The 12,427-nt window shown below is 52.4% G+C and overlaps 1 protein-coding gene across 2 annotated transcripts; it reads left to right on the top strand.

The window, feature by feature from the left end:
• Positions 1-4,503: 4,503 nt before the first annotated feature.
• RGS16 (regulator of G protein signaling 16) lies at positions 4,504-10,212 on the top strand. Of its 2 annotated transcripts, XM_007110969.3 has the most exons (5): positions 4,504-4,644; positions 5,549-5,659; positions 6,439-6,503; positions 6,787-6,953; positions 8,359-10,212. In XM_007110969.3, exons 1-5 carry the CDS (start codon positions 4,601-4,603, stop codon positions 8,569-8,571), a joined length of 600 nt encoding a protein of 199 aa, XP_007111031.2. In that variant the 5' UTR covers positions 4,504-4,600; the 3' UTR covers positions 8,572-10,212. The 2 variants fall into 2 exon arrangements, with proteins under 2 accessions (XP_007111031.2, XP_028344212.1); XM_028488411.1 differs by lacking the exon at positions 5,549-5,659.
• The last annotated feature ends 2,215 nt before the right edge of the window (positions 10,213-12,427 follow it).

Below are 12,427 nucleotides of genomic sequence, written 5' to 3'. Positions count from 1 at the left end.
GTCCAGTTGGGTAGAGAGAAGCAGGCCTCCCATCCCCTCAAAACTCTGCTCGGAGGGAAGGAGGGGAGGGAAGAGGAGAAATCAGAGCTGAGTAGTACAGCCATCAAAGTGAGCTACACCCAAAGCCCTAAAGGATAATCAGGGGAAAACAGTCGTTTCTTGCACCCAGGCTGAACTCTGTCAACTTCCCCTGCCCAGGAAGGGAGAATACCTACAGTTCTTGTCATGATGCAGCAGGGAACTGACCCCCAGAGACTGTCTATTTCACGTCTGCTGGAGGCGATCTCTCCCTTCTCATGCAGCCGTCTTAGGATATGTGCTGCCCCTGCTGTTTTTGTGCTTCTAAACCTAGAAGTGGCATCCAAGCGTGCACACTGCCAGCTTAAGCGCCTCTGCCTGTATGTAAGGAATTCCTAAATCTTTGTGCATCTTTGTTGTACCCCCAAACTACAACAGGCTTTTCCTAGTTGTTTGTCCCACCTGAGGCATGCTTCCTCCCACATGCCCTGAATATTCTGACCTTCCATGGTGCTCAAACCTCTCTCACTCCTGTTTTTTTTTTTTTTAAACACTGCCAACGCTCTCTGATCTCTCCCTTCCTGGACACTTGTTGCAACACCAGGCAATAATTTCCTATCACCTCTCCCTCTCCCCTCTGATAGTTCTGCTTCCTCAGCTGGAAGGAAATATAAGGCCATTACAGTCAGAGAAGAGCCTTAAAAACTGTTGTTTCCCCATCAACTTGGGAACATAGTACATTCTTTTTGTTTTTTAAAATTCTCTTTTTTGGGGTCATGTTCCTTTTATTTATTTATTTTTGGCTGCGTTGGGTCTTCGTTGCTGCGCGCAGGCTTTCTCTAGTTGCGACGAGCGGGGGGCTACTCTTGGTTGCGGTGTGCGGGCTTCTCATTGCGGTAGCTTCTCTTGTTGCGGAGCACGGGCTCTAGGTGCACGGGCTCAGTAGTTGTGGCTCGCGGGCTCCAGAGCGCAGGCTCAGTAGCTGTGGCGCAGGGGCTTACTTGCTCCGTGGCATGTGGGATCTTCCTGGACCAGAGATCGAACCCGTGTCCCCTGCATTGGCAGGCGGATTCTTAACCACTGCACCACCAGGGAAGCCCCATAGTAAATTCTTAATAAATATTTATTAGTAGATTGATGACTGACTTTGGAAGGTCCAGACCATTGTGGGGATCGTCTGTGCCAAAGTCGAGTAAGTATTTTCATTTCTTCTAACTGTTTTCAGCAGACAAAGGTCCTGTCTAGACCTCAGTCTCTGTGGAAAGAGTGGTCCTGGGGGGTCAGAGGGGCTGAAGGAGATGGAAGGCAATGTGGCTGGGATATTGTGGGATGTTGAATCCTGACCCCAGCTGACGCAGGCTGCAGAGCTGTGTCCCCATACTCTCCACTAAAGAGAGCCCAGCTGCACTGGAGCGCTGGGCAAAAATGAGGTCAGGTTCTGTCAAAGCCAGCATGATTCACAGGCGAGCTCAGCTTGCTGGATTGACAGCAACTGTTGAGTCATTACTGCAATTGTAGACATGAACCGATTTACCTGCTGGGAAGAGAATTTGGGATAAACCGTGAACTTCAAAAAGTTTCCGCCTGGAAACTGAAGAGGTAACCATGGCAACTGGGAGGCAGGTTGAACGCAGAGAGGGCTCTTCATCTTGAGCAGGGAGCTTTGTGCTCTTGGATTTGCCCATCTGCGCACCATGCATCAATTCCTTTGTCTCTTTCGCTTTCTTTGTCAAATGAAAAATTACTAGCTCAGGAATCTGGAGATTGGGCCCAGGGTTCAGCTGTTTTCAGCTCCATTGCACTTAACTAAGTGCCTTTAGCACTGCCGTTTTGTTGTCTGCGGAATGGAAATTTAAAAGCTCCTCTGGCCTATTCACAGGGAATGCAGAAAGGACAGGAAGGTTTGAGGAGGTTTTCTGCCTAGTCACTATTATTGTTGTCATGTGGCCACGTCCAGGCTGATTCCAACGTGGTACTACTGAGGGTAAGTCCGGGGGTTCAATCCGTCCATAAACTTGCCTTTATTGCTCGGAGAAAAGCTGTCTCAGACACCACCCACGTCCCCATTAGGCAGCTGAATAATAAAAGCATATACACTGGGGCAGGAACAGCAGCAGGTGACAAAACAACCCTCATCCCAGCTGACGAACTCCTCCAGCAGAAGGGCCTGCTAATGCTGCTGGGTGGGCTGCGTCATCGTGTGGACCAAGGGCTGTGCTGAGAAGCAAACGTTCGAAAAGGCATCCTTCCGTTGCCCCCCTCCCAACCCTTGCCCATCGCCCTGCCCCACACCAGTCCAGCCCTGGACTTGCGGGAAAAGTAGAACAAGAGCCAAGGTGGGCGGGACGGGGCGCAGGTGGGAAGCGGCATCTAAGATGGCGCTACCAACGCGTGAGCTGCTGCCTCGCCTGTCCCTGGTGCTCCACTAACCACCCGGGAGGCTGGGGAGGGTTCAGCTCTGGCTTCAGAGAGCATTAGGTTTTGACTAACTGGATCATCTTCTGCAGGCCCTGGCTTAACAAGGGAATCTGCTCTGACAAAAGACCCCCCATATTGTTCTGATTTGGGCCTCTTTTCCTATAGCGGTGCCTCAAAGGCTCTCTCACAGGCCTTCCTCCCCTCTTCCCCTCTGTGGTTTTCCCCTTTCCTTCCCTGACCAGCTTTTCTGGGACTTCTCACTGGGCTCTGTCAGGTGGAACCTCTTCGCCTCTGGTTTCCGACCCTTACTTCCAGGCCCCGCTGAGGAATAGCAACTCTTAAATGCCCCTCATGAAATAAACACCTAAACTCCGAGAGTCACAAAAAACACTTGCTACTTTTCCTTACTGTCTAGCAACCCCTGTAACCCTACTAAATAAACCTGAGAGCGAAGGTTGACTGAGCTCTGACTACAAGCTGAGCACTGTCCAAAGCACCTTCCAGGTGTGGCTACAGGTACCGTGGTGTGTCTCCCAGATCTGCGTTTGGGACCAGGCCCTCATCCCCCAGGGTGCTGGCTGCTGTAGGCTCACAGCCATCTCTCGCTGGGAGTTGCCCTTGACAGAGAGAATTGCCTCGTTTAAAATTAGGCCGTCCAATGAAGCGTTGATGTGAGATACAAAGGCCCGGCCCCTTGCTTCACTGCGGGACTGCTCAGAAGGGTCGTCCCACTCCAGAGCATCCCCTGGGACCAGCTTTGGGCATTCGTTTCCTCTCTCTGCCCAACCCTGCTTCCCTCACACCCTCTTAGTTCCCAGAACTCTCCCCAGCAAGTCTCTGCCTCCGAGGAACTGAGTTTCCCGTCTCCTGGGGAATTCACACTAAGAATTAAATTTCTTTAGTCCTCACAACAACTTTATGAAATAAGCGCATCATGTTTTCGTTTTAGAGACAAGGAAACGGAGGCATGGAAAGGTTGAGAAACTCGCCTAAAGTCTCCCATCAGTAAATGGTGGAGCCCAGATTTGAAACTGAGAAATCTATCCCTAGATGGCACACTCTTATCCTCAAGTGCAGCCTCTTAATAGCAATCCCAGAGGGAAGTGAGGGGCAGTGGGGAGGCTGTGATGCCTTTATGGGAAAGTGAGGAGAGAGGCAGGGCATTTATTACCTTTATCTCAGAGATGAGGACGCCAAACTAGCTAGCAACTGCTTAAAGGCAGGGTCATTCATTAGTTCCGGAGGTGGTGGGATTCTAATCTGTGGAGGGGCAGTGGAAAAGCATGGTAAGTTCATATTTGACTTCTGGCAAAACACTTACTGTGTGACTTTGAGCAAGTTATTTAACCCGAGTTTTAGTAAAAAAGTACATAGTAGATGCTCAGTAAAGCCAGCCACCACCCCCACCCCTTGTCTGCTATTTCTAACTCTGATCTTGGGCAAGTCTCTCTAACGTTCTGACTCAGTTTCTTCATCTATAAAATGGAGGTGATGATGACAAAGGGCTTACTTAGTTGACCCGTGGTCATTTGGGTAGGAGCAGAGTAAATGGAAGTTATCAGTATAACCATGATGCTCTTTTGCCTGGCTTGCATCCTGTGCTCCGGTCCTGCAGGACCCAACAGACTCAGGCTCAGGCTGTGCTCGACACCGTGCGTGCCTCCCCGAGGAGGCACCCCAACACCAATCTTCCTGGCACCGCTGAGTTGGTTTCCTGCTTTTACTAGCGGCAGAAGGTGTTTTTTTTTTTTTCCCCTACTAAACTGGGTGTGCGCTTCTCATCTCCGTGTGACTTCTCTGCCGCTTCGCCCTCCCCACGCCGGTGGCCGCCAGGAGGAGGGGGTTAGCCCCGTGAGCACCCCCGCGGTGTGAGGGTTGCACGAGGGTAGCGGCGCGTCCCGGGCAGGGCGCCCCGCCCCGTCGAGCTCCAGGCCCCTGCTGCGCCTTCGCCCGCGCTCAGTACCGCTCTCCGATTGGTCGGCGGCGCGCAGCCCCGCCCCGCCCTCTCCAAGGCAATAAAAGCCGCTGGCTCGGCGCAAGCAATTGTTAATCCAATCTGCGCAGACAGGCGCTGGCCGCCGTTGTTCTGCCTCCTCGCGCCCTGCGGTTCCCGCTGGAGCCCGTCACCATCCTCCACACGACGTGCTGCCCTGCACCCGCAGCCATGTGCCGGACCCTGGCCGCCTTCCCCACCACCTGCCTGGAGAGGTAAGAGCAGCTTGTCCAGCTGCCTGGAGGAAGAAGAACAAGTCCCACCAACCTTAGGGAGTGCAGCGGCGGCAGGCTCGCAGACCAGGGTGGGCTGGAGAATGGGACGCAAGTGACGAGAGGCAGAGGTCAACTTGGTTCCACGTTCTCAGATGCCTCCCTTAGAGTCTTAGAGAAAGATGGGCGACGAGAACGGAGAAGGCAAAGCAAAGGGAGACAGAGGGACCACTGCTTACTGCCATTCCCCACCCTCTGACAAGTGGCAGTTCTACTCAGGTGACCCAGCTTCAGGAAAACCACGGTGGCATCACCAGGCAGAACTGAGTCTTCCCCGGTTTCTTAAGCGCTTGGTTTTCATTCTAAGTCATAGGTCTAGGGGCATGGCCTCCTCTGGCCCTGGAAAGGCAGGGAAGTGTTTTTCAGCAGCCCCCCCCCCCCCCCAGTGAAGGATGTGCCCGCTTCCCAGGGAGCTACTCACCCACTCCAATCCTTGCTGGAGCTGGGAAGGAAAAAGTAAAGATGAAGGCAGAAAATCAGCTTCCACACAGCCCCAGAAATATTTGTGACAAGTCTAAGAGAGTGCTGAACTGTCTTCTGCTAATCAACAGGCACAAGGATGGATCAGTGTGACTTAAGTGGGAAAAAGCCCAGGTGTGCTGTACTGTAGACCCAGAAGGTGTAAGACCTACCGAGGCACAGCTTAAATATTGCTTTCATTGTGTCTGGGTTCATGATACCGCTGAGAGAGGCAACGTTGAGGCCCTGGGAACAGTTATGGGTTCCCAGGGACCCCCAAGGCTGGAATTTGAGTGACACTAACCTGAGCTCTTCTGGGACCTCATAAATCTCTCTGCCCTGGCTGAGCGAATGGAGAATCCTCACAAGCTCGTGCTTTGTCTTCCAGAGCCAAAGAGTTCAAGACACGGCTGGGGATCTTTCTTCACAAGTCAGAACTGGGCTCCGGTACTGGGAGTGTTGGCAAGTTCGAGTGGGACAGTAAACACAGCAAAGAGGTGTAAGTCCTGCTGAACAGCCTAGGGCCCCTAGAGGGAGGGAGCCAGATTTAGGAAAGGAGTCCTGAGAAGGAAAATACCAGGAGAAATTAGGACATGCCAGCGTGGACGTTGGTGACCTCTTCCTAGAGATTGTAATGGAGCTGGTCATAGCTGGTCTGCTATGGTTGCCTGGCTCATGGGTGACTGGGTGGATGGCTCCAGGCTTCTAATTCCACCAACAAATGAGGATACCCCGGGCCTGAATGTCTAGTTACCAGATTCTCGCACCTGGAGATGTCATTGCACATGCAGCCAGGGCAAGGGCAGGGTCCAAGGCCACTGGAGGGTTTTAAATTAGTGACTACTTCCACTGACATGTACTTTACCTGGTAGCCCTTTTATACTGACCATCAACTGTGCCAGGTGCTGCGTTAGGCTCTGGGGTTATGGGTAGACATAATCTCTATTCATAAGACCCTTCTTTCCTTGAGAAAGTATACAAAACAAGCTCTGAGAGTCAGGGGAATAGAAAGAATTTTGGACAGTGAAGACACAGTCTTAGATATTTAATGAGGGCCAGAAGGTCCCTGCTTTGGTTTCTGGTTACTGGGCTGTCCTCTAGAAAACACAACTATTTCCCTGAACCCCAACTAAGAGTTTGAGGCATCAGCTCCAATAATTATCCAATTATACAACTGTGTGACTTATACAACTTCCATCAGCGTTCTGGCTAGGATTTGTGCTGTGCAGTAGTTTGTTGATTTTTAAAAAAAATTAAAATCCTGCCTTTTTTTTTTAGCAGAAACTTCTCAGAAGACGTGCTGGGGTGGAGAGAGTCATTTGACTTGCTGCTGAGCAGTAAAAGTGAGTGGGACCCTGTTGTGTCTGTCTGTGCATGGCACATGTGTACCCACGTGCCGTGGAGCCAGCCTGAGGATGCTGAAAGCGTGGGCAAAATAGTAGTAGTAGTAGTAATAATAATAATGATCCCCTAGTGTGCCAGCCTCTATTCAGAATACAAAGGCAGGTCCTTGTTCGAGAAAATTACATCCTAAAAATAGAACCATTAACTACAATTGCTGTCTTTTCTTCTTTTATTCCCTGCTGGCTGTCTGACCTGTCTCTTCCTCTCTCCCTTCAACCCCAGATGGAGTGGCCGCCTTCCACGCCTTCCTGAAGACAGAGTTCAGCGAGGAGAACCTGGAGTTCTGGCTGGCCTGTGAGGAGTTCAAGAAGCTCCATTCAGCTACCAAGCTGGCCTCCCGGGCTCACAGGATCTTTGAGGAATTCATCTGCAGTGAAGCCCCCAAAGAGGTCAGAGCCGTGACATATTCCAGGGATCCTGTAGACCCTGCCTGCTCCTTCCCCACTGAGAATTTGGGATGGTGGGGGGCCAGCAAGGAAAGGGCCGAGTTTAAAAATAGAGTGGCCTCATTTGGCACAGGAGGCTGGAGACTATAAAAGCCAGGCTCCGGGCCACCCGTGCCTGCTGTTACCCTCATACTCGCCAGGGGGACCGGGGGGGTTGGCAGGGGTTTTTTGGCTTCTGTCCATATGCACTTCTGTAAACTAAGCCCTTCTTAGAGCTCAAAACACTTACACAACTGGGGAGACAGGTCATCATAGGATAACCTGGCTCAGTCCCCTGGTTGACCTGCCTCAGGTCTGTGGTCTGTGGACCTTTTAACCTTCCCCCAGGCCTCCACTGTGTTTGATAGAGAATATGGCGCCACCTTGTGGAGAGAGAGTAGTAATGCCTTGCTTTTGTATCTGTACAATATTATATTTTCTGAGCACTTTTATTTATTCCATAAAGATTTGTTGAGCATCAGTTACATGCAAGGCACTATTATAGACATTGAGGATATGGCAGTGAACAAAACGGCTCAACGCCAGTGGGAGAAGATGACAATAACCAATTAAGTAAATATTGTCAGGGAATGATCTGTGCTCTGATAAAAACAAAGCAGGATATGGAAGGGGTGGGAGGATGTGAGGTCTTTCCGATTTATAAAGGGAAGTGAGGGGTGGGCTGTTTGATAAGGTGACCTGTGAACAGAGACCTGAAAAGGAGGAAAGAACATTCTAACACGGGAAACGGAAAGTGCAAAGACCAGAGAGTGCCTGTTGTGATCACAGACCAGCAAGTGGGCCCAGGTGGAGCAGAGAGTGAGGGAGAGAGAGTGGGAGATGATGTCATACAGGTGGCACATGGCCAGGTGCCGGCCCAGGTGGCCGTGTGGGCTCATTGCACACTTGGGCTTTTCCTCTGAGTGACGGGAAACAACAGAGCTGCTAGCAAACTGACTTGGGTTTTAAAAGGCTCGCTCTGCTGCTGGGTGGAGAACAGACCCCGGGGTTAAGGGGAGAAGAGAGAGACACCAGGTAGCAGGCGCTGGCACTAGTCTAGGAGAGAGGTGATGGTGACTTGAACCCGGGTTGTTACAGTGGAATGGGTGAAAAGAGGTTGGATCTGTACCCATTCGCAACATATCCTGGGTCATTCTGAGAGACTGGAGGACAGACACTGGATCAGAGGTGGGGACAGGCCCAGAGTTGAAAAGCCCGTCGATGGATGGAGACCCCCGGTTCCGTGTTCGGAATCCAGTGCACCTTCCACTGCCCCACGTGCCAGTCCTCCCGCGCCTGCTGGCCTCCTGCCTCTGCCACCCCGTGCCCTGACGCCCACGCACCCACGTGCTTGCCCTCCTTCCCACAGGTGAACATAGACCACGAGACCAGGGAGCTGACCAGGACGAACCTGCGGACGCCCACGGCCATGTGCTTCGACGTGGCTCAGGGGAAGACGCGCACCCTGATGGAGAAGGACTCGTACCCGCGCTTCCTGAAGTCCCCAGCTTATGGGGACCTAGCTGCCCAAGCCGCGGCCGCCTCCGCCTCCGCCTCCCCGTCCGAGCCCTCGCATACCTGAGCCTCCGGGCTGGGAGGGGGCCAGCCGGGCAGAGAGGTTGGGTCGCCCATAGCCGAGGCGCCGCCCCCGTGCGGGGGGCGGGTTCTGCAAAGCCAGAGAGGACAGCGAAGGGAAAAGCCCACCCGGTGACACCCTCTCCTCCAGACACTGCGGGACTGAATTCCGTGCGTGAGAGGGTTCCCCCACTTCTAGGACCTGCGCCCAAGGGCTGAAGAGGACGGTTGTGTGTGGCTCTCTGGGGGAAAAGAAGGATGGTGCAAGAGTCAGCATCGGCTCTGGCCGTTCTCAGCGGGGCAAGGGATATTCCAGGGTGCTTTGGGAAACTTGTGGATAAAGGGAACCTTGAAAATGAGAGAGGGAAAGACAACCAGGTTAGCCGTTCTGCCTGTGCATCGGTGGACACATCCTGGTTTCCTAATTCCCAGACTGTCCTGGGCACACAGGGAACCATGGATGTGGAGCCTTCCCATCCCATCCTCTTCACCTGCCTCTGGGCTGCCCGGGGGTTCCCTAGCTTGCATTTCTCAACACTCCTGTGTCCAGCCTGGCAGTCTTGTCAAGGCCAGAGAACCAATGTGATGCTTGCCCCAGATGAGATTTTTACCTCAAATCCTGGCCTTCAAGCCCCTTTCCAGATCAGTAGAGAGCCCTGAAAAGAGGCCCTCTTGCTCACGTGAAATGAACCTTGGTGCTCTTGGTGGCCTCTCGCGGGTGCCCCGACCCTGTGTGTGCAGCAGGGTCCACCTGTGAGCAGGGCCCGCTGAGGACCTCTTGCTGGGATGTGCCCTCTCTTAGTGCCGTGCTGCTGTGGCACGTGGGGCCCATCAGGAGAAGGGCATGGGGCCTCTTGGTGAGCGGCTAGTCCGGCTCTTTTGCCGGGCAGGGTGGAAGGAGGGAGAAAAGGATCCTGAGAAACAAATCTCTTGGCAGTTCCAGAAAATCCTCTTTAAATCAAGCTCGTCTTTTATTTTTGTGGGTATGAGAACAGCGAAAAAGAGATTCCCCAGGATGGAAGGGGAGCCTCGTGTTTCTTTCCTGTGGATGTGAGGTACACCCACTGGGGTGTCGGGAGAAATGAGGCGGGGACCTCAATGAACTTGGACAGACCGTAGGAGCTGAGAAGAGCAGGAGTGGGGGCAGTCAGGACCCGCTTGTCACCTCAGGGCGTCACTGAGCACACATCCCGTGGTGGGACTTCTGCCCGGGCCCAGGCTGGGGAAGTGAATTAACCGGGCAGCTCCCCTGTGCCCCAGGAAAATCCACGCTGTTCTCTCTGCGCTATGAGCTCCTCCAGGAGACGATTATTTAAGTCTAACATATTGTTGGTTTTGTGACAGTGGTCATGGCACATTATTTTCACTGCTGTCGTCGTGTTGTTGCTATTGTTATTTATTGTCATTTGAGTTTGCCTCTACTGGAGAATCTCAACAGGAGCTGGCGGCCTGACTGTGTCCCTCTCCACTGGACTCTACCTCTTGAACATGCTGGGAACCTCTTAGCGCCTGTCAGGAACTCCTCCCTGTTTAAATATTTATTTATTGTTGACGGCTGGAACTGGTTTTCTAGATGTGAATGATGTACTCGATCCCCGTTTTCCTGTTTCAGCATGTTATTTTATTGTGAAATAAAATAAAACCCAAATATGAGAGCCTGTCTCCAAGGGCTGTGTGGTCAGCGGAAGAGGGAAAGGGAAGTGCCAGCGGGAGTCTTGTGGGACAGCTGGCGTCCGGAGATGCCACGGGATGTGTGGGGAGCTTTTGAGTTACAGGCAGAGGCGCAAGTCAAAGGCTCAAGTTTGCCTGGTGACCTGTTCGAACGGTGGCCACCAGGATGGGTAACTTCATTCAGCTGGTGACAGCCCAACTGGGGTCAAGCCATTGTGTCGTGTTGATTGGACCTGGCTCAGCTGTCATTTCAGAGCCCATCTCCTCTCTCCACCCGGCCCAGCACAAGCCATTCCCAGTTCTTCTTCGAACAGAGCAAGGGGTGGTTGCCCCCGGCCAAGTAGCCACACATTATCAGTTGCGGGGGGGGGGACTTCTGTGCCATTTTCACCTTTGCCCATTTCCAATTTGCATTAGTATCCTATTAAGATGTCATATAAATTCAGGGAGTTAGTATTCCTTATAATTTCATAGACGTGTCTGAGATGAGCTTTGGGAAGCCACTGGTACATGGGACTGTTCCATTCCCGGGGCCCAGGGAATGAGAGGTCTGTGCTGGGCTAGAAGGAACTTCGGGGTAGGCTTGCAAGGATCCAACCTGCTCTACCAATGCCAATCACCTGCTAGTTCTCCCTAACCTCTTCTCTATGTTGAATTCTCTGTTTATGTAAAGCTAACTGAGTAAAGTGACCAGGCTTCAGGTACATCGAGTAGAAAACCCCATGGAATCACATTCTAAGCCCAGATCTGAGAGGCGATTCTATGCGTGATGCCAGGAGGGATTCTGAGGTTAAGGGCCTGGGAAGGAAGATGGGAACACACACCGTGGCAGGCCCTGATCTCATTTAGTCCTTACGACAGCTCTGTGAGGGAGGTATGATAACCCTACAACACAGATGAGGAAAGTGAAGGTCCTGGGGGCTTCGGGGGGTGAGAGGGGATCATGCCCAGGGCAGCTGGCTCCAGAGAGTGGCAGAGATGAGATCGGAACCCAGTGACACCGTTGGGGGGAGTCCAGTCTGTGAGGGATGGTCGAGGGATACGATGGATGAGGGAAGAAGAAAGATGGTACCCAGAGAGGTGGGGAGGTAGGAACCTTGTCCTCTTCTCATTACTTTCCTTCCATCTTTTTGCCTTTTTTACGTGCATTTATTGCATCTAGTGCATTCTATGTGCCTGGCAGAAAACCGAAACAGTAGCCGTCCCATCGACTGCAGGTAGCCTCATTTAATGGTGGGTGGGGATTCTGGATAAGTTTAGACAAGGGCACAAATGTGTATTTTCTGAAGCAGTATGGGTGCCGGTAGGAAAACGTGGGTGTAATCGGCCGAGTAATGGAGAAATGAATGGGGGTGACGGATATCCAGTGACTGGGGTGGGTGCCGACAGGCTCCTCAATCCAGCAAGACCATCCTCAAGGCTTGTTCCCCTCCCCTAGCCCTTCTTCTCACATACAGGGTGGTCTTGGAGCCCATGGTGTGGCCTGAAGGTGGTAGATACGCATTAGAGATAAAGAAGAATGACTCTTGGCTGACCTATACGTCTCCCAGGTGTCAGGCTCACACCAACACAGGACTTCTACTCTATTGGTTCTCAGAGTGTTTAAGTGATTTCCTGAAAACCACGCAGCCAGCAAGACGTCTCCAGTATCTTTAAACTCACTGGCTCTGGTCCTCCCCCAGAGCACTTCAGGCTTTGGCTTAGCAGGCAAAGCACTTCCTGAGCGGACTGCTTATGTCTTTCTGGCCTCTCCTCCCAATCCCTCACCTGCCCCTTGAAAACAAATTGTTCACGGTTCCCAGATTCACCCTACTGTTCAAGCCTCCTTGCTTTCGCCTCCTGGACCACCACCCTGCTGTGTCCCCTACTCTCATCACTCCTTCATCAGCCTGGGGATGCATCTTTCAAAAGCCAGCTCAAGGGTCTTTCTGGGGCGCCTTCCCTGAGCCTTTGGGTCTGATCCCTGAAGCCTGTGCTTCACGTGCCCTCACTGCTACCCACCCTCATCGGAGCACTTACATCCCTCCTTTCTGTCTCCCTTTGCCAGATGGCAAACTCCTGGGGTTTAGGCATGTCCCCCTCTCCAATTTTCTACACCCAGGGCCTAGCATATACATGTTTAGCAGATGGCTCTTACGTTAATGATTAATTTTAAACCCAGCAGGAGAAACATTTAGATGACCATTTCCAAC

Source organism: Physeter macrocephalus, chromosome 4, assembly GCF_002837175.3.
Source record: "Physeter macrocephalus isolate SW-GA chromosome 4, ASM283717v5, whole genome shotgun sequence".
NCBI lineage: Eukaryota > Metazoa > Chordata > Mammalia > Artiodactyla > Physeteridae > Physeter > Physeter macrocephalus.
The sequence above is the reverse complement of the archived record's forward strand: the minus strand, read 5'-3'. Positions and strand labels throughout refer to the sequence as shown.

Excerpts from the sequence above, each read along its gene's own strand:
- RGS16 (XM_007110969.3), top strand. The coding sequence starts at position 4,601 with ATGTGCCGGACCCTGGCCGCCTTCCCCACCACCTGCCTGGAGAG. Across the intron at positions 6,504-6,786 it reads CTTGCTGCTGAGCAGTAAAA|ATGGAGTGGCCGCCTTCCAC; the intron begins GTGAGTGGGACC and ends CTTCAACCCCAG. Across the intron at positions 6,954-8,358 it reads GCAGTGAAGCCCCCAAAGAG|GTGAACATAGACCACGAGAC; the intron begins GTCAGAGCCGTG and ends TCCTTCCCACAG.